The 22579-nt window shown below is 38.3% G+C and overlaps 1 protein-coding gene across 1 annotated transcript in view; it reads right to left on the reverse strand.

Annotated features, from left to right (window-relative positions):
- The window catches only part of utrn (utrophin), a 278999-nt gene that overhangs the window by 106023 nt on the left and 150397 nt on the right, over positions 1–22579 (reverse strand). Inside the window, 2 exon segments of the mRNA XM_048177425.1 lie at positions 9470–9626; positions 13817–13989. Of these exon segments, the coding sequence (XP_048033382.1) occupies positions 9470–9626; positions 13817–13989 (330 nt within the window).

Genomic DNA, 22579 nt, shown 5'->3' on the forward strand with positions numbered 1-22579 from the left:
AAATATGTGTTTATTTTTTGTTAAAGCAATACATTTTTGTTAAAGCATTTATATTTAATCCATCTGAACAAAAATGTGTGTTGTGAAAGTTTTTTTTTTTTTTTTTTTTGATGTGTTTGAGTGATTTTGTTCAATTTCATACTTTTGCTTGCACAAAGACAGCATGCTTTATAACACTAAGGCAACACAGACAAAGTCCTTGAAAGTTTGCTTGCATTAAATGATCATGACATGCAGTTTAAAGATATACTTTATTGTTCAAAAGTTTGGAGTCAGTAAGATTTTTGAATGGTTTTGAAAGAAGTCTTTTCACAGTCCTAAATGCCATTCTGATGGAGAACACAGAAGCGCTGCACTGTCTATACAACGTCAACTGCGTAGGAGAATGACGGGGTAGAGAAGAAATTGTTGAATAAAGTTGTTATTTTTGTTTTGTTTTTGCGCACAAAAAGTATTCTCCTCGCTTCACAACATCAAAGGTTGAACCACTGTAGTCACGCTGACTATTTTAACAACATTTTTATTACTTTTCTGGACCTTGAATATGGTAATTACGTTTAAAAAACATCTCGGGTTTCACCAAAAATATCTTGATAATTTGTTTTCTGAAGATGAACGAAGGTCTTACAGGTGTGGAACAACAATAAGGGAGTAATTAATGACAGAAATTTCATTTTTGGGTGAACTAACCCTTTAAAACAAGTTTCTATGTGAATATATTCCTGTGATCAAAGCTGAATTTTCAGCATCATTTTCAATGTTTTGCCCTATTCATTTACACAACAATGGCGTTTTGGGGCATGACAACACAAACTTTTGAAAACGGGTTTCAAAGTGCAAGTTTTTGAAAACGATATTGTTATTGACTATGTAAACTGCAAAAATGTGAATTTATGAAAACTGTGACGTCATGCGCATGCGTATTAAGTGTTCTGTCTTTACAATGTTTCTTTATAATGATATCGCCTTTATAATGATATTTTTTATATGTTTCTTTATAATGATATTTTATTGTTTCTTTACAATGATATCGCCATCTACTGGCCTGGCATGAATAATACAGTGTTTTTAATTGGATTTTCTTGGATCCGTGTAAACGGGGATCATTTTGACAATGTTGTCATCTGTATGTTTAAAAAAAAAAAAAAAAAAAAAAATTCCATTTTTAGTACATCGTTGTCGTGTAAAATTACCCTAAAGGCCCCGGTATACTTCAAACGAAGTTCTTTTTCATTCTTTGTTTAGGGGTAAAACGAAGTTCGAAATGCGTGACCAGCGATATACTGTAAACGAACATCGGACGCCGCCCACACTGCTGAGAGCGACATTTAGATGAATATGTAGATATGTGCTGTATGCTTTCTTCTCAGTAATAAAATAAACACAACAAAAATGAGAAAACAGCAAGTATTTATTATAGAAAGCATAAGAAAAGCGTTTGATCGTAACAACATGGGTATGTTAGCACGAGCTCTTCATATAGCACTTTATTCAATAGATTGTTTAAAATCAAGCAGCTTTACAGTATCAAACATGAAAAACAGTGTTAGTGCCTCATTTTTTTACAAGCACAACTTCATTTTGTACTATAAAGCGGCTATCCAGCGTGTTCATGTTTTCACCCGCGGAGCTCTTACCTCGACGATATCAAACACACGAAATGAGTCAAAGACGCGTCCCACGTGAGTGAAGGCGGGGCCTCAGCGCACACCTCCTGTTACGTTATCGTCACGGACCAATGGTAGTACGAAGGTGTTCTGCAGCTGGAGCGAACTTTTCCTGAAAGTTTGCTTTGGCAAGCCATTTCGAACTTCCAAAAAGAACACAAAACGATCTTCGTTTTGGCCTGATTTTGTTCGAAATTACGTCCCATCAGTTCATTCTTCGATTTCGTTTGAAGTATACTGGGGCCTTAAATGGCTAGAAAACTGCAAATTCACCAGCTTACGTCTTATGCTCATAACAATCTCAGGGTACAGACTTGTGAAGTACAGTACACAGTACAGCTAAATGCAGATACATATACATTTGAAGTGAAAAAGCAAGCTTAGATTCTTGTCAGCACAACATCTGTCAGATATCACCTGCTCACAGTCCCGCATTAGACAGCTCTCTTAAAATTCAATGGGCGTACTTATAAAAGACAACAAAATTGGGCAGTAGACACTTTTTGAATGGCTTCATTTAGAAGAAGCAAAGTGTTTTACAAATCAAATCATGAAAGACAGACGCATTCGCAATGATGGACAATTTGTACTGTGCTTAAAATATCAAATAATGACTTTCCAATCCATTTAATATTGTGTAAATTGAAATCAATACTGGAGCAGCAAATCAACACTAATTCAAAACTAATGTCTTCACTGAGACTGCTAAAGCTGACCGAAGACTGTCAGTATTTCAGACAGATAAAAACTTACGGCCCACCTCTGGTCAGGCTGAGGCTGTGAATGCTTAAGTGTCTTTCATCTCTTTATTACCTGCATAAAAGCGCGAATAGCCAGTGAATTCATACAAGTCGTAGTGAGGTCATTCTTTCCTGTTTCAGGTCAGAAAAAGTCGGGCAGCTTTAATCAGTCCGAGGATTCAAGACTCAAATGATCAGGATAAATCACACAGACGGTGCCATTATTGAACAGAGCAGAGCCCGGCAAAGTAACAGCAATCAGTGCAAAGAGAGTTTCCAACTTTTTTAAGGTCATTATTTCTCTTCTTGGGTGCCCGGACAGAAAAAAGAAAAGAGAAAAAAAGAGTTACAGTGATGTGACTAATGCAGCTTGATAGTGGTTATATAAGAGTTTCATCGAAAAATTAGAAACTGTGTGCATATAAATTTCAGTCTGTTCTTCGCATTAAACTATCATGGCTTCAGAGGACTAAATAGCAAGAGTCTTGTGGACTACTTTTATAAAACATTTATAGTGCTTTTTTGTCCTTTCTGGAGCTTGACAGCCTCTGGTCACTGTATGGAAAAGAGCAGCTGGGACATTTGGCTAGTTTGAAATGATATGAGGATAAATGATGATTTTCTTTTTCAGTGTGAATTGTTCCATTAACTCTTTTCCCGCCATTGACAGAATTTTCCAGCTTTCCATGTTTTCACTGTTATTTGGTAGGGGGCGCTATTACACATCTTCTGAAAGAGTGCATAATCTCTGGATCAAAACACAGGTGAAGAAGAAGCAGAAACAACCGATAGAAGCATTGCTTATGCATGCTGTCTTTGTGGGGAAAAAAAATCAGCTGTTTGCTCAAAATGTTACTTACCCACATTCAAGTGTTGATAGAATGCATGAAGCTAGAATTACACCTTTTTATTTATGTATTTCTTTTAAAGATGCCCTAGAATGCTTTTTCACAAGATGTAATATAAGTCTAAGGTGTCCCCTGAATGTGTCTGTGAAGTTTCAGCTCAAAATACCCCATAGATTTTTTTTTTATTAATTTTTTTAACTGCCTATTTTTGGACATCATTATAAATGCGCCGATTCAGGTTGCTTCCCCTTTAAATCCTCGCGCTCCCCACCCCCGAGCTCTTGACTCTAATACATTGCATAAACAAAGTTCACACAGCTAATATAACCTTCAAAATGGATCTTTACAAAATGTTTGTCATGCAGCATCAGATAATGTAAGTATAGTATTTATTTGGATGTTTACATTTGATTCTGAATGAGTTTGATAGTGCTCCGTGGCTAACGGCTAAAGCTAACATTACACACTGTTGGAGAGATTTATAAAGAATGAAGTTGTGTTTATGCATTATACAGACTGCAAGTGTTTAATAATGAAAATAGCGATGGCTCTTGTCTTCGTGAATACAGTAAGAAATGATGGTAACTTTAACCACATTTAACAGTACATTAGCAACATATTAACGAAACATTTAGAAAGACAATTTACAAATATCACTACAAATATCATATCATCATGGATCATGTCAGTTATTATTGCTCCATCTGCCATTTTTCGCTATTGTTCTTGCTTGCTTACCTAGTCTGATGATTCAGCTGTGCACAGATCCAGACGTTAATACTGCCTTGTCTAATGCCTTGAACATGAGCTGGCATATGCAAATATTGGGGGCGGGGCGTACATATTAATGATCCTCTGTTCTTTATTTTGATATACTGCATGTTCATATATTTATAAAACAAAATATTCTGGGGGCCACAGTTCTCCTGGATTTAGTTTGTCTCAGTTTCATCTGTTTCTTCATGTAATCACAGACGGACTCAATGATGGTGAGATCAGATCTCTTGTGTGGAGCACCAGCTCTTGTCAGACTCCTTGTGTATTCAAAAAATCTCACTGGATTATTAAAATTAATGGCAAAATGAATGTTTGGAAATGTGAACTGATATTTCCTACTGACACACTACAGCAAAAGATATAAATAACTGGCTTAAAACCTTTTTTGGGGGGTGAAAATACCGACATGTCTAAGACTTAGGTGCCTAAGACTAAGCACAGCACTGTAAGTCATTTGATCTTGTAACAGTCAAAATCTTTACAGATATAACATTTTAACATTACACCCTTTATCACTAAAACTAAGAATAACACACACTGTCCCACTATCAGTTTTTTAGAGGACTTTCCTAAACAGTGATTGATAGTTTTAATTATGGCAGCAATAAAGGAGGCTTTTCTATTGGATAATTAGATGTATGATTAATAAACACCATTACTGAGACATTATGGTGAGGGAATTCAGAAGAACCGTCCTCAAGAACTCCTTACACTTTACACTTTATCGCTAATTATAAAATGAATGCTGCATGGGTAAATGACATAAATGAATATGCTAATGTTTGTATGTGTGTCAACCCTGTTATCATCATTTTGGTGAATGAAATGAAATAATGAAATGAAAAATATTTGAGGAAGTAAAACTCTCTAAGAATGTCTCCTTTTTGTGTCAGTTTAATAACATCTGATATTACTTGGATTCTCAGAAGAAGATGAGCTCAATGTCAACCCTGTTACCATGGTTTTGATTCATAACTTTAAAATTGGATATTTTATGGAAGTAGCAGCATCAAATTATCTTTCTAACAAGCACCTTGTAGTTTCAAGCTCTAAACACAAGACTTGTAATGTCAAATTAAACAGTGAATATTACTGTGAAAACTGTGTAAATTAAATTAAAGTGTCAACCCTGTTACCTTTCTAAAGGCATAATTATATCAGAACCTATATTTATTAATATACTAACTCAAATATAATAATTTAGTCTGAGATTGCACGATTAATTAAAACTTATACATTATTTAATATAAATGTCATACAAAAATGTTCTCTGAAAATCACCTTTTCAAAATTGAAAAGCCACTGTTTCCGTTTCATCAAATGACCTCATTATACTCAATTAATCTGGGAATAAAGGTCATTCTGATTGGCGCGTCTCTCTAACTGGCTCAGTGTCTTTATCGCTGGAAGTTTTCAGACAGACACTGTGTTTGGCTCTTCTAAGTCTCTCAGACCTCACACAAATTATTCATTTTCACTTCCATCTCGTGTTCTGGGGCGCTCTATCCTGGTCTCCCGCCTGGCACGGCACACTAATCAGCCGTGACGTGTTCAAAAGGCCTGGCGTTTTGTACCCACGCGGCTAAAGCTCTTACCAGGGCAGCCGGCTCAAAGACAATCTATTATAAGAGCCCGAGAAAAAGATGAGGCGGCGAGAGAGAGGAAGAAAGTCAAAATGGGGGGCAATCTTTCTCTTCGCTCCAGAGAATCATTAGTCAAACTGTCTGAGAAAGGGAGAGAGAGAGCATAACCAAACTGTCACAGACTCGTTACAGTTTCAACCTTCCTGCCACCTTCCCATAATTCCCTGCGGTGGCTTTGTCTGGTGTGTTCTCAGTGCTGTAGGTATTCCTACATCAAACAGCAGAAAGAAGTCAGGAAATGCCCAGAACATGCCATTAAACATGCCACAAAACCTCCTTAAACAGGTCTTAATTATCAGATGCATTTCTAGATCTGTGTATGTAAACATTTAAAAACATTATGTTTTCGAGTAAAGGTGAAAGGGTAACCGGTCTGATTTTTCTGTTGAGGCCTGCTATTAGCTTGATTACTGTCATTATCACAGACAGTTAATGACACCTTTTGGTGATTTATTTCGTTGACACATTGATCCAAACACACAACCAGAATATAAATGCCCAATATGACGATTTAACAGAGTTGCGTAAACACTAATATTCCCTGCAGGCGAATCTGACGAGATAATGAAATTCCGGAGAACGGAGAAAAAAAAAATGTGTTGAAAATAATAAGATGGAAAGGAGAGACGAGATGAAATAAGAGAGACAAAATGAGACAGGGGATAAGATCAGAGAAGACCGAAGAGAAGAGGAGACGAGAGGAGAGGTGATGAGACGAGAGGAAAGAAGAGGTGATGAGACAAGAGGAGATGAGACGAGATGAAACAAGGGGAGAGGAACGGTGATGAGAGGAGACGAGATGAGAGGAGATGAGACAAGAGGAGATGAGATGAGAAGGGGTGAGACGAGAGATGATGAGATGAGAGGTAATGAGATGAGAAGAGATGAGACGAGACGAGAGGTGACGAGACGAAATGAGTGGAGATGAGATGAGATGAGAGGAGACGAGATGAGACGAGACGAGACAAGAAGAGAGAAGAGGTGATGAGACGAGAGGAGAGGAGTGGTGATGAGAGAAGACGAGATGAGAGGAGAGGTGATGAGACAAGAGGAGACAAAAAGGGGCGAGACGAGAGGTGATGAGACGAGAGATGATGAGATGAGAAGAGATGAGACGAGACGAGAGGTGACGAGACGAAATGAGGGGAGATGAGATGAGGGGAGACGAGACGAGACAAGAAGAGAGAAGAGGTGATAAGACGAGAGGAGAGGAGCTGTGATGAGAGAAGACGAGATGAGAGGAGAGGTGATGAGACGAGGAGATAAGAGGAGACAAGAAGGGCGAGACGAAAGGTGATGAGATGAGAAGAGATGAGAAGAGATGAGACAAGACGAGACGAGAGGTGATGAGATGAGAAGAGATGAGACGAGACGAGAGGTGACGAGACGAAATGAGGGGAGATGAGAGGAGCGGTGATGAGAGAATACGAGATGAGAGGAGACGTGATGAGACAAGAGGAGATGAGAGGAGACAAGAAGGGTGAGACGAAAGGTGATGAGATGAGAGGAGAGGAGAGGAGAGGAGAGGAGATGAGATGAGACGAGATGAGATGAGACGAGAGGAGATGAGACAAGAGGAGACGAGATGAGAGGAGACGAGAGGTAATGAGATGAGAGAAGAGGTGATGAGACGAGACGCAAGGTGATGAAACGAGAAGAGATGAGAAGAGATGAGACAAGACGAGACGAGAGGTGATGAGATGAGAAGAGATGAGAGGAGACGAGACGAGACAAGAAGAGAGAAGAGGTGATGAGACGAGACGAGACGAGAGGAGCGGTGATGAGAGAAGACGAGATGAGACAAGAGGAGATGAGAGGAGACAAGAAGGGCGAGACGAAAGGTGATGAGATGAAAGGAGAGGTAATGAGACAAAAGGAGACAAGGGGCGAGACGAGAGGTGATGAAATGAGAAGAGATGAGAAAAGATGAGACAAGACAAGACGAGACAAGAGGTGACGAGACGAAATGAGGGGAGATGAGATGAGAGGAGATGAGACGAGAGGAGACAAGAAGAGATAAGAGGTGATGAGACGAGAGGCGAGAGTAATGAGAAAAGATGAAATGAGAAGATAAAATGATAAAGAGACGAGACAAATGAGAAATGAAATATATAAGAGCACGGAAAACAGTAATAAGAAGATGAGAAGATGAGATGAGAAGATAAAGAGACAAGAGATTCTCCAGAATCTCTCCAGATCCTTCAGACTCCCAGCTCCATGTTGGTGCTTCTTCTCTTCAGTTCACTCCACTCATTTTCTTTAGGGTTCAGGTCAGGGGATTGGGATGGCCATGGCAGAAGCTTAGTTTTGTGTTCAGTGACTCATTTTTGTGTTGGTTTTGGATCATTGTCCTGATGGAAGATCCAATCACGACCCATTATATGACTTCTAACAGGGACAGTCAGGTTTTGATTTTTTATCTGTTGGTATTTGATAGAATCCATGATGTCATGTATCTGAACAAGGTGTGCAGGACCTCCGGCAGAAAAATAGGCCCGCAACATTAAAGATACAGCAGTATATTTCATTGTACACATGGGGATACTTTTTACCCCTGTGTGCATCAAACCCATCTTAAGTGTTTGCTGCTAAAAAAGCAATTTTTTTTTTGCTTCATCTGACCATAGAACATTTGAAAAGTAACTGACACTACTGGAACTTCAAACGGGATTGGTTCAAGGTACAAAATTAGATGAGATGATATAAGAGAGGAAGACAAATGCAGAAGAGACTAGATGAAAGAGGAGAAGAGATGAAATGAGAGAGGAAAACAGACAATGAGAAGGAAAAATATATGAGAGAGAAAGGCACAAAATTAGGTGACCAGACAAGACAAATGAGGAGACAAGTTGAAAAGAGAGAGACTTGGCAAGAGAAAAGTTACAAAATGAGAGTCACGAAAAGAGACATGATGAGATGAGAGAGGAAGAGAGACAACGAGACGAGCAAGAAGACAAAGTTTAAAAGAGTAAAATGAGATGAGAGAGGTGATGAAACAATGAGAAAGACAAGCGCATGCAGGGCAGAATTATGCCATTACCCTCTACCGATGTGCATTGAGAAACAAGCCATCAAATTTTGGAAACATCTATAAATGAGTGACCCCCAACTCTTAGGATTTAAAGTCCTTAAAAAACATGAAACCAACAGTGAAAAAAGTCCCCTTGATTCAGATGGTCCTGAAACCGCAAAAACAAAGCCAGCATCAGGACACCGAAACACATCCACAAAATTTGGCCCAACCAAATTATAAAAGCAAACTGGAATGTTATTTGGCCCTAAATAGAGACTACACAACAGCAGAATATCTGAGTACAGTGAGAGACTGTAAATTAAGAAGAAGAATGACGAGGTACAGACTGAGCAATCACACACTGACTGTAGAGACGGGCACATATCCACCAGAAGTGAGCCGTATCTGTTCTAGATTCACTGTAACCATTAAAAATGCTTTGGCAAAATATTGTAACAAATGTCATGCCAATAAAACACATATGGAATTGAATTGAGATGTTAGAGAACGGTGCAAAATGAAAGGAGACTATAGAGGAGACAAGTTGAGAAGATAGAGATTAGACAAGATGAAGAGGGAGAAGAGATGAGACAATGAGAAGAGAAATATATGAGAAAGTTACAAATGAGATGAGGAGGAGCTGAGCTGAGCTGAAAAGAGAGAGATAAAACAAGATGAGATGAAACAGAGACAAAATACACAAGATAGCAGTGAGTCAAGATGAGAAAGGAGAGGAGGCGATCGGAGACATCGAGCCTGTGTGTTAGCGGTGCGCTCTCACCGTGCAGTGGGTCTGCTGCTGCAGTAGTGTGGGCACGTCTCCTCCGATGGGCATCTGTTTGTTCAGCTCTTCATCCTTCACACTGATCCAGCGGCCCAGTTCCTCCAGTACTGACAGAAGCCTGTTCCAGCGCTCAGCACTAGCCTCCAGATGAGCCCTGCACACATATTTAAATAATACAAATCTTACTACTAGATTAAGATGTTAGATTATGTATGCATCAGGATTTTCCTATGAACAGTTAAACAGGAAACTTCTGCAACAGACTTTCTCTGTACGAAATGAGTGCAACAGGTCAAACTGGGTTACACACTTTCACTGGCATTAATATCGGCACAAAAACTGTGCAACGGGAGCTTCATGGAATGGGTTTCCATGGCCGTTCAGCTGCATGCAAGCCTACATCACCAACTACAATGCCAAGCATCAGATGGAGTGGTGTAAAGCACAACACGACTGGACCCTGGAGCAGTGAAACATGTTCTGTGGAGTGACGAATCACACTCCTCTGATTGGCAGTCTAATGGGTGAATCTGGGTTTGGTGGATGCCATGAGAGCGTTACCTATCTGACTGTATTGTGCCAACTGTGCCAAGTTTGGTGGAGGAGCGATGATGGAATGGGGCTGTTTTTCAGGGGTTGGATATAGGCCTCTTACTTCCAGTGAAGGGAATCTTAAAGGGTTAGTTCACCCAAAAAACTGAAAATTATGTCATTAATGACTCACCCTCATGTCGTTCCAAGATCTCGGACTAAATCTAAAATATCTTAAACTGTGTTCCGAAGATGAACGGAGGTCTTACGGGTTTGGAACGACATGAGGGTGAGTCATTAATGACATCATTTTCATTTTTGGGTGAACTAACCCTTTAAGTGCTTCAGCATACCAAGACATTTTGGGCAATGCTATGCTTCCAACTTTGTGGGAACAGTTTGGGGATGGCCCTTGACTGTGCCCCAGTGCACAAAGGAAGGTCCATTAAAGACATGGTTGGATAAGTTTGGCATGGAAGAACTTGCTCTACAGGATGGATGCGCAAAAATATCCACCGAAACAATCCAAAATTTTGTGGAAAGCCTTCCCAGAAGAGTGGAAGCTGTGTAAAGGTCAGGTGTCCCAATTTGTCCATGTAGTGTATTTTGAAGTATATTTGTAAAAAAAAAAAAAAAAAAAAAAAAAAAAAAGTCCAGCAAAATCTTTGTGCAATTTAATGTCATATAAACTCTTAAATACCCTAAAAGGGTGCAATATGTAATATTTTCTGTCTGCTAGAGGCCTATTCAAAACAAAGGCGTAACTTGATGACGCCAAGTTTGAGAGCGGAATCTTGGGACATGTGGTCTTCACCTCACATTCGGTGGAAGAAAAACAATTGGGATAGGACTCAGGAAGAAATCATGTTTATGGATATGATTATTAACGTTACTGTAGTATGAAGCAGAGCAGGACCGAGTGTTGTGGGAGCTGAACGAGGTCGTTGGAGCGATTGCGCAACACACGCCTCACGAGCAGCAGAACTTTTATTATGACACAGTTCGCCGGTGGCGCTTCCGCTTTTCCGGTCATGAGTATGAGGTAACACAGCTCTGTTTATCATATTAGATACATTTGAGAGTGTTAAATTATGTTATAACATTACTCTGTGTGTTCACTCGGCGGCTGCTGTGAGACACTGCAGTAAACTAGATCGATTTTAGAATATCATATTAATACATGCTGGATGGCTTGTGTTGATAAATGGCATGGAATTAATTTTAAAACGTATTGTATGATGGAGAACATTTTGTATTACTGTTACTAAAAATAAAGCTGCATCTGATTATGCTATGTTAGCTACTTGACAAACTATTGTTTTTCTCTGAGGCATGGTACTCGACACAAGAAAAAAGAAAAGAAAAAAAATCAAGAAAATTAGATTTAAACAATAAGACTAAACGTGTTGAGCTATAACAACAATTAGTTTTCTGTCTATAAATGTAACCAAACAGTTTTTCCATTGCCTATTAAAACATGTAATATATTAAAGCGTCTTTGGTGTTTCCATGGTTTCTACAAAATAAAACCGGAAACCGAGGGTAATGCAGGTATGACGCAATTGACAGGCGACTCCTCGCACGTCCCGGTTTACAATTTTCTCACGATTTACAAATAGTTGGAAACATTTGGGATGTTGTAAGTAATCAACTGAGCAAAACATATAACACTGGCCTAGTGGTTTTTGGATATTTTACAGCAAAATTCTTACATATTGCACCTTTAAATGGTATAACAAACATCTTTATGGTCATTTTAAGAGGTCTTAATTTTGGGGATGGAAAAACAGGAATCACAATACAGCTCAAATGTGATTATTAAACTTCAAAAAGCTATAATTTCATTGAATAAATATGAGTGCTGCACATTTCAAAGTAAAAATGGAGCACCGTTTTGCTTTTCTACAGGCACGTGATTTAAGAGCAGTTCACAATTAATGAATACCATGCATTTATGCCAATATATTGCTTATGATCTCGATGAATTATGACAATGTTTACTTTATGTTGTTTATATTGTAATATGATGTAGATCAGGGCTGGGCAACTCTAGCTGCATTTACACTGCAAGTCTTAATGCACAGATCCGATCTTTTGACCATATCCAATTTTTTGGCCAATGTGTTTTAGATGCAACTGATATCCGATATCTGTTTACACATTAATTCCCGCCCAAAATGATTGTCATTGATAGCTTTACATGCACATGGTAGACCCTCAGGTTTTGAATGCCCATGCTATTAAAATTATTTATACATTTCACGTCGGGTGGCCATGATTTACCTGCTAGAATGGATAAGTTAACAGCATCAGTGTCATGGATGTTTTGCAGCGTGAAATCTGACTGAATGAATATAGACTAGAAAATAAAGGTAATTTGCATTTTTATTTTATCTACAGTCGTTAAATCTAGAATTCTGAAGTGAAATAAAGTAGCCGGTAAGATTACATTTATTTGAATGAATTTCGAATATATTGATAACGAGAGAGCGAGCGAGGGAGAGAGTGCACTCGAGAGAGAGAGTAGCTTACCCAGTGAAGATTTTGGTTTGTTAAAAAAAATAAAACACGGTGGTCTTTTTTAAATTAACCAGGCAAGATTGAAATTCAGCTGCTGAATGTGTGTGTGTGCGTGTGCAATTTCTTTCAAGGAAAAAAAGGTTTGAGTGCATACAGGCACGTCTGCTTCATAATACAACATAAAAGCCACCTTTTAGTAAGCCAACGTGTCGCCCTCGCCTTGTGATGGCTTGGAATTCCAAGGGGAATCGGATATGCGTGTTTAGACGTAGGTCGCATGTCCAGATATCGGATATGTATCTGATTTAAAACCACATTTGGAAGTGGCTCAGATCGGATGTGAAAAAAATTGGATCTCGTGTGGATTTTTGTGTTTACGCATGTGCAACAAATTCCAATCTGTGTCAGATGTGAGCAAAAAATCCAATTTTTTGTGCCAGTGTAAACGCAGCCTCTGGCCCTCGAGATCCACTTTCCTGCAGAGTTTAACTTCAATCCTAATCACACACACCTGAACAAGCTAATCAAGCTCTTCAGGATTACTAGAAAGATACAGGCAGGGGAGTTTGATCAGGCTGCCCCAGAGTTGATGTAGAATTGTAGATGGTTACTTTCATCTTTTTAAATGATCAGCTGGTGGTAGTAAAGCATAGAAAGTATTCCTATGTATTTCGGGCTTTTTTATTAAAAGTCCTGCATTATGCATAAAAGTTTATTTATTTATTTATTTTTTAGTTCTGGTTATTATTGGTACTTTGGTAACACAAACTGTGTCAAGTGTACTTTTTGTGTTCTAATAAATTAAATAATTTTGCATTTACATGTATTTTGTGTCCCTTTATTAAGGAAAAAAACCACTATTTGATTATTATTATTATTATTATTTAAATTTGGTCCCTAAAATTTTGCAGCTTAGGAGCACATGTGCACCTTAGGGAAAAAAGTAAGTGTCAAGCCCTGTTGTTAATGGATGCATCAGCAAGACTTGTAATTATGCATGTTCACTAATTAGTGCCTAATTAGATTTAATAAAACAGCAGACATTAGAGCACACAATTACATTGTTTTCCTCACACACACTTTCCTGTTAGTCCATCTTACCCTTTGAAATGGCACACATATACAACAATTATGTCTGTTCTACACACACACACACACACACACACACACACACACACAGCTGCTCAATTTGACAAGATAACAGAAACACGGCCCCATTTGTCCTTACCAGTGACTCATGTGATGATTTTCATGTGACCTTAACATGAACGTGTGCATTTGTGTGTGACTGACCGTATATTGGCAGATTTGGCCTTCAGGTCGTTCCAGCGCTGGTTCATGTCATCCAGTCTCTGCTGGAGGAATACTGCCTCCTCTGAGCTCCCCAGAGCCTTCACCATCTTCATCTTATTCCCCTCCACACTCCTGAAAACATCATTATGAGCCTCGATCTCCGCCTGGATGTCCTACACACACAGAGGGAGACAGAGAGTGCTTTAATTGCAGCGTTATCACCTTCATTATGTGGATTCGTTAAGGGGAAAGACAAATAAATCAAAGGAAGAAATGCTTCCACACCTTCTCCACTGAGAGACAAATACACAATTAAAGCTGTCAATCTGATACCGAACCTCTCCACACAAACACAAATCAAACTGAAGGTAAATCATATTACTCGTGAAAGCGCACATGGAGATACTGAGCACACAATCTAGTCACTTACGCTAAGCCAAGTTTTTCAGTTTAGCTTCAATTTTATGGCAAATGCATTTTATCTAAATATAATTTTTAATGTCTTTTTTTTTTATTTTAGTTTATTTAATTTCAGTAGATTACATAACACAGCACCACCTGCCTATGATGATAACACAACTTATCACAATCTGCATCATGTTAACACTAAATAGTAATATTAAACAGACTATTCAAACACTGCAGCATTTCCTGTCAATCAAACGTGTGATTTCTGCCAAACAGCTAAACTGTAACTAATGTGACTCTGGGTATTTATGATACATCAACATCGATAGATTGATTAGGATGCCTGTGTGGTTCCTTGGCAGGTATTTCTGACAGGATATACTGATAGTCAGAGTATTTTTTAATGGCCATTTTTGGATTTTGGAAATACTGCACTACAATCATGCTAATAAAGCTTGTTTAAATTTGCCAGATTGAGGCATGTTGAGTAGAGGACAGTAGAAGGAAGGTTGGGTCTTTTCCAGTTCATTTGCAAAGTGCTCTCTGCTATTTAACAAACTCTCTCACTCTGTCACTCCTTTAAAGGAAATACACCAGAATAACAATGAATACACACAACAACATGCTGCTGAGACAACACACATGAGAAATTAAATAAAGTAGTGAATTCTGTTGAAGGTCCCAATAGAAAGACATAGCTCACCAGACCAGAAAATAAATAAGTCAACAATTTATACATAGATTTATTTTCTGGCCTGTGAACTTAGATTCTAAGACTGTAATACACTGTCTGACTGATAAATAAAGTGACTTAAATTCTGACTTAAGTGACATAAACAGGTCTGTTCATGAACATTTATATGACTGGATAGAGAATGTCCTAAACATCAAAACCTTTGATGTTTTTGCTTTGTAAAAACAAAAACAAAAACAAACAGAAAAAAAACAAACAAAACAAATGTGAAATATTTAAAAAAATATATGATGTCACAAACCTCAAAAACTTTGTAAAACAAAACAAAACAAAACAAAACCTAAACACTAAACAAAACAATAAACAAAACAAAAAATGGAACATATTTCAAAGGTTTGATATCACAAACTTAAACTTTGGAAAACAAAACAAAACCAAAACACTAAACAAAACTAAACTAAACAAACAAACAAACAAACAAACAAAAAAGGAAATATTTCAAAGATTTGATATCATGAACCTCACAAACTTTGGACAAACCAAACCAAAACATTAAACAAAACTAAATTCCAAAACAAACTTGAAATCTTTCAAAGATTTTAAGCCATGAACCTCACAAACTTTGGAAAACAAAACAAAACACAAAACACTAAACCAAAACTAAAATAAAACTTGAAATAATTCAAAGATATGATTCCAATAACTTCACAAACTTTGGAAAACCAAATCTAACCAAAACATTAAACTAAACTAAACAATAAACAACAACAACAACAACAAACTCCAAAACAAACAAAGTCTTGTCACAAACCTCACAACATTTTGTAAAAACAACAACACAAAACTAAAAAACAAAACAAAAAAAAAAAGGAAATATTTCATTAGAAATTGATTTGATATCACAAACCTCGGAAAATATTTAACTAAACTAAACTAAACTAAACTCCAAAACAAACTTGAAATCTTTCAAAGATTTGATGTCACAAACCTCACAAACTTAGGAAAAAAGACGCTGTCTGGTAAATGGTAAATAGGCACGTCGCCAAGAATATACATATGGTGCTTTTCCACTGCCTGATACGACTCAACTGGGTTTCGGTTCAGCACGGCTCGGCTCGCTTTACTTTCGGTTTGCATTTCCACTGCAGTTTAGTACCGCTTCAAAGTGGGTGGGATTATAGACTGATCAGTGACCAATCAGTGATCTGCAGTGTTTACACGTCACATTTAGTATCAGTACGGCACGCTTGGAACCTCCACCAATGTGGGACTATTTAAGCGAGCCGTACCGTTCCGTAACGAGCCGTCCCATGCAGTGGAAAAGCGCGAAAAAGTGAGCCGTACCAAACCGTACCATGCAGTGGAAAAGCATCAATAGTCAGCCAATCAGATCTGAGCTTGCAATATGCATCAAATGGTCAAGTGAACAAGACTGTAGGCGATCCATTGGTTATGCTGTCTAATTTTAAACTATATGGTTTAGGTAATGCGTTTGCATGTATGTGTAAAAACATGTTAGGAGATGGCCTGATTCACATGCACAAATATACACTGTAACCACTAGACTGAAGCTTCAGCACACAGCATATTTCTGGGCTTTGTTTCACAGAGAACTCTCATTTCTACTGTTCATCTGTTACAGTTCTTAATGAAATATTTAACTGTGATCAATTCAATCACGAGCCCCGCACACACTAAAACTCCCTCATCTGGCAGTCTGACCTATTAAACGAGGCAATAAAAAAGCTTTTCTCGTTAATAAAGTTAAATAATTGCTTCTCGATCATAAAGACTCCCTAGAGCTGTCATTCAGCATGCTCTCATTTAACCTAGACTTACCCACAAACCCGAGAGAGATAGAGACAGAGAGACACAGGTTAAAAGAGAAAAAAGAGTGACGTTTTCATGTTTGACCTTTTCGCTGTTGGTCGACGGAAGCATCCTCATCGACTAACACACACAAACACATACACACCCAGAGAGAGAAACCCTCTTCAGCATAATACACTTCCACAGGTGGGAGATGCTCTTCAGACAGAGTGTTTTGAAAGCCCTCTCTTTCCTGGAAGCAGTTATTGCACAGATAGCAGACACTTTTATCCAAAGTGACTAGCAGTACACTTAATGCTCTACAGTCACATCCAACAACCTGAGGTTGAGCATCTGATCAAGGGCACAATTGGGATAGTTGACCGATTCAGACCTTAAATTACATTCTTTACGGGTCAGGAAAATGTTTTTTTTTTCTTTTGTGACATATTAGTGACAAAGAGATCACTGTAACACTCACAGCAATATACGCACAAGACTATATACACAAGGCAAAACTGTCTACCTTTTTTAGTGAACTGTCACAAAAACTAGAATGTTTTAGTTTTGTGGTTTAAAGGATTAGTTCAAAATTTCCTGATAATTTACTCACCCCCATGTCATTCCAAGATGTTCATGTCTTTCTTTCTTCAGTCGAAAAGAAATTAAAGTTTCAGAGGAAACCATTCCAGTATTTTTCTCCATATAGTGGACTTCACTGGGGTTCAAAGGGTTGAAGGTCCAAATGTCAGTTTCAGTGCAGCTTTAAAGGGCTCTACACAATCCCAGACGAGGAATAAGGGTCTAATCTAGAGAAACAATCTGTATTTTTCTTAAAAAAAAAAAACAGAAAAACGTTTTAACCACAAATGCTTGTCTTGCACTGCTCTGCAATGCGCCACGTATTACGTATTCACATTGGAAAGGTCACGCATGACGTAGACGGAAGTACTGGGGAAAAACTCCATCTTATTTTCTCCTCCAACTTCAAAATTGTCTGACATCTGTTGTTTTACTTTTTTTTTTTTTGTAAAGGCTGTTTGACTTAATCTTAGCACGTTAGCTTTGTAAACACTAGATCGGTATTTCCGCCTACGTCACGCTTGACCTTTCCCCTTTCCAACATGATTGCGTAATGCGTGGAGCATCGCAGAGCAGTGCAAGACGAGCATTTGTGGTTAAAAAGAATATCATTTATTTATTTTTTTTGAAAATGACAGATCGTTTTTTCTAGATAAGACCCTTATTCCTCATCTGGGATCGTGTAGAGCCCTTTGAAGCTGCACTGAAACTGACATTTGGACCTTCAACCCGTTGAATCCAGTGAAGTCCACTATATGGAGAAAAATCCTGGAATGTTTTCCTCAAAAACCTTAATTTCTTTTCGACTGAAGAGAGAAAGACATAAACATCTTAGATGACATGGGGGTGAGTGAATTATCAGGAAATTTTAATTCAAAAGTGAACTTATTCTTTAAAGAGACCAATTTTCCCACATGTGTGTCGCCACATGGTGTTCTGGAGGAAAAAGAAAACTTATGGCATTTTAGATAAACCATTAAATCTAAATTTTCCAAAGACACATTTGAGTAAGGGTCAAACTATCATTCTTACAATTAAATGTAGACAATCTATAGGGATGAAAAATGTATTTGTTCCAAAACAGTTATTGCCCAATACTCGCTCCATCCCTCCCTCCCTCCCTCCCTCCCTCCATCCATCCATCCATCCATCCATCCATCCATCCATCCATCCATCCATCCATCCATCCATCCATCCATCCATCCATCCATCCATGCATCCAACCATCTGACCGTCCGTCCGTCCGTCCATCCGTCCGTCCGTCCGTCCATCCGTCCATCCATCCATCCATGCATCCATCCATCCATCCATCCATCCATCCATGCATCCAACCATCTGACCGTCCATCCATCCATCCATCCATCCATCCATCCATCCATCCATCCATCCATCCATCCATCCATCCATCCATCCATCCATCCATCCATCCAATCCAATCCAATCCAAATACTGGCTATATATTGGATATTAATTATTCTTTTTTATTTAATTTTAATTTTGTATTTATTTAGCATAAAATAATTATAATTACTGCCTTATCAGTACCATCTACATTTTTAGAAACACTAGATTTACAGTGTCTGTGTTACACATGTAGTTACTGTAGAAATAACAGTATATGATCCATAATTACAATTAGCAACTAACAAAACCTCAACCCATGTTATTAAAACCAATGTTGTTCTACTATCATTGATACAGTTATAGTTTTTGTTAAAAATTTGAATTAGATTTATTTTATATTTTCTGCTTTTTAGTAATTTTAGTAATTTTGTTACATGTTTTTGTCATTTTTATTCTTTATATATGTATATATATATATATATATATCTATGTAGTTCAGCTAACTGAAATACAATAATTTAAAGGTTTTTTTTTTTTTTTTGGTTACACTATTTTAAGGTGTCCCTTAGAGTGTAATTCTACATTTAAGTACTGAGTAATATTAACTACATGCACTTACTATAGGGTCAGGATTATGGGTTTGTTTAGGGTTAGTTATATGTAATTATGCATAATGTACTGTTATTACTGTATTAACAACATGTAACGAGGACATTGTAAAATAAAGTGTTGCCATGTTTTTATTTTTTATTTTATTTCAGTTTGTTTGGTAACACTTTATTTTACAGTGCCGTAGTTACACGTTACTACATGTACTATACTATACTATACTATACATGTTACTATAGTAATAACAGTAAATCATGCATAATTACAAGTAACTAACCCTAAACCAAACCCTAACCGTAACTCTATAGTAAGTACATGTAGTTAATTAATAGTGCTCAGTACTTATTTGAGTAAGTACAATGTAACTATGGCACTGTAAAATAAAGTGTAGCCGTTTGTTTTAAACGTTTTTTTAATTTATTTTTGGTTTTAGTTTTAATTCCGTTTAATGATAATAACCTGGTTAAGCACATGATGTTAATTAATGCCACTCAGTACTTATTTGTGTAATTACATTGAAACCTCTTTAAAGAAAGTGTAACCAGAATTTTAATTTTATTGGTTCATTCCTAATGATCTATTATGTTGAAATCCCTCATATAATAACCAAGAAACTGTGAGGAACTGCAAGTTTTCACTCGCATTCAACACTTGTGTATCTTTGGGATCAGATGCACCACCCTGTTCAATTCCTCCACATTCAAACAATCCAGAAGCAAATCTGAAAATACCTCCTCAAACTTCTTCAGCAACTCCTGCAAGCTGAAATTCAGACCAATCATCATGATCTCCGTTCTATCTCTACCGCACTACATTCCAGAACGCCGGAGACGGAGAGAAATCTGGCAGCGGATCAGTGTCCTCTGGGGGTCCACACATGCATAATACAGCTTATTATATGCAGGAACATCTGTGGAAGAGCACAAACACATCACGGCTTCAACGTCTGCCAGCATGGAGCAGAGCCTCAGCGGGAGCCGGAGCGCCTGTGCCGAAGGTCTGTCGCTTTGAGCCAAGAGCCGCATGCTCCAGTGTTTGCTGGGTCTTGATCAGTGTTCAGGATGGTGTGAGGTGAAGGCCCGGCTGTTGGAGGTAGACTGAAGTAGGAATTCAACCAAATATCCAACTGATGGTTCAGTGATCTGGAGATGATTTTGCAGCTCTACTCACAAAGATCTCCCAAAGCGCACACACACGCTCTCCTACAGACGCACAACAGAAAGCTTCTTGTTCCTCCTCTAAGTTCCTGTGACCCTCAGGCAAGCGTTCGCAGTCAATTACCCGTGTCAAAGAGGCTCTGTGTGGTTCATGCTGGCGGGCAGAGCAGGAGAGCAGCACGGCTGCGGAAAACACAGTCTCAGCTAGCCAAGAAGAATGCTGAAGATCTGATCTCGAGGATAACATCTCCATATCTAGATATGAGGACAGGCCAGAAGCAGCTGATCTCTTTGAGCTGTGAATGTGACGGTCTTCATCTTTGCGTTCACAAGTCCACTCTGATTTTCACACTTGAAGAAAATCCATCCAGACGGAGGTTCCGAGATGATGTTTTCCTCCTGGATGTAAGGATCAGATCTCCGCAGGCTGCTTGAGGCACATTTCCAGAACTTCCCAAAGTTTCCCTAAAACTCTCAGGCTGTCCACCTTTCGCCTCTGCTCCTGTTCTTCTCTGACTGCTGGCTCCCAGAGTTGACTTTTCCCTCTCTCTCTCTTCCACTCATCTTTCCCTCCAGTGGCAGCTGTTTATTATTTTATTCAGCATCCTCTGTTTCCCCTCCTCTTTCCCTCCACTCCAAACTAACACACATATACACACACCCACTTCCTGTAGGGCCCCACCATGAAAGAGAGAGAGCACAGGGTCGAAAATGAAAAAGAAGAATGTTCAACTAGAAGGTGAAGGCGGGAAAGAAAGTTTTATGAAGTATCGCAACAACTTCAGCATCTGTGAAAGTCTGAAGCATATGAGCAAGAGAGAGAGATAAAAGCCAATAAGCATAAGTACGTGACAACACTACATGTGATGTGATCTAGAGAATCAACTTCTATTTGAAGTTATATTTGTGTACAAACATCTGATAAACATCTTAAACAAGCTAAATCACGAACATTATAAATAATAACCGTCGCAAAGTCACTTGTTGAACATTCTAACATCCAACATTTTAGTGACAAATCATATATTGTGACTTACTACAGTGACATACTGAGATCTTTGCCAATATTGTGAATACTGTGAGACGAGACAGTGACATTTTATGGATATTGAATTATTGAGATTATTGCAGCAGCAAAGTGAAACATTGTAGATTAGGGCTGCACAATTTATCACATGATATGAAAACATTGAAATCGCACTTAAACGCGATTCTTAGTGCGATTATGACTGTTTTATGATTCTTTTCTGTGTTAATCAGAGTTTTTGTGGTAACCAGCCGCGACGGCGACACACAACGATTCTATTTTAGAGATGTCCGCAACGTCACGGCTAGAAGAGCAACATAAAGTGTGGCAATGATAATATCAGGTACTTTTTATGTGCTTTATTTAATGTTAAAAGTGTCTAATATGAGTATGAATATCATTCTGTGTTCCCAGCTTTTTAGCTGTAATGAAAACAACACTGGCTAATTCATCTCAGATCTTGAAAATAAATAAATGGGCACAAGAACGTTCAAACTGTCAACTCGGTATTAAAAAACAAGTGTATTCTATGACAAAGATTGTTTCAGTCACTTCGTATGTATTTTAAATAATGTTCAAATGGTGTAATATTTATGAATTTTACTGTGTACTTGCCCATTTCATTGTGTCTGCTGTGCCCTTGCCGAGAGAGCCCGCCCACACTCTCTTCTGATTGGCTGTGGTTTTTGATTGATTTTGATCACTTCTCATTGTCAAATTGCTCGTCGCTGGAATCTTATCGCATCGCGTCCGGTTAGGAAACGGCGTTACACAGAATAACACAGTTGCGTGTTTATTAGTCATGTTTAATCAATCAAAGCATTTCAATCTACTTTTTATTCAGCTACAGCAATAGTATGATCCCCATAGGGATTTCCTGGAATGACGTGTTATCTTCTTCTGTGGCAGGGCATATTTGGAGTTTCTGCGCAAAAGCGCCCTCTTGCTTTCAGATGGAGAAGCATTTACTACGGATCACAGAGCTGTACAGCTCTGACAAGCTGCGCATAAAATAATCGCAGACCTCGGTTGTAACGAGTGCTTATTTGAGTTACTGTTGCCTTTCTATCAGCTGAACCAGTCTGTTCATTCTCCTATGACCTCTGACATCAACAAGGCATTTTCACTCATTG

This window comes from Megalobrama amblycephala, linkage group LG24 (assembly GCF_018812025.1).
Source record: "Megalobrama amblycephala isolate DHTTF-2021 linkage group LG24, ASM1881202v1, whole genome shotgun sequence".
Taxonomy (NCBI): Eukaryota; Metazoa; Chordata; class Actinopteri; order Cypriniformes; family Xenocyprididae; genus Megalobrama; species Megalobrama amblycephala.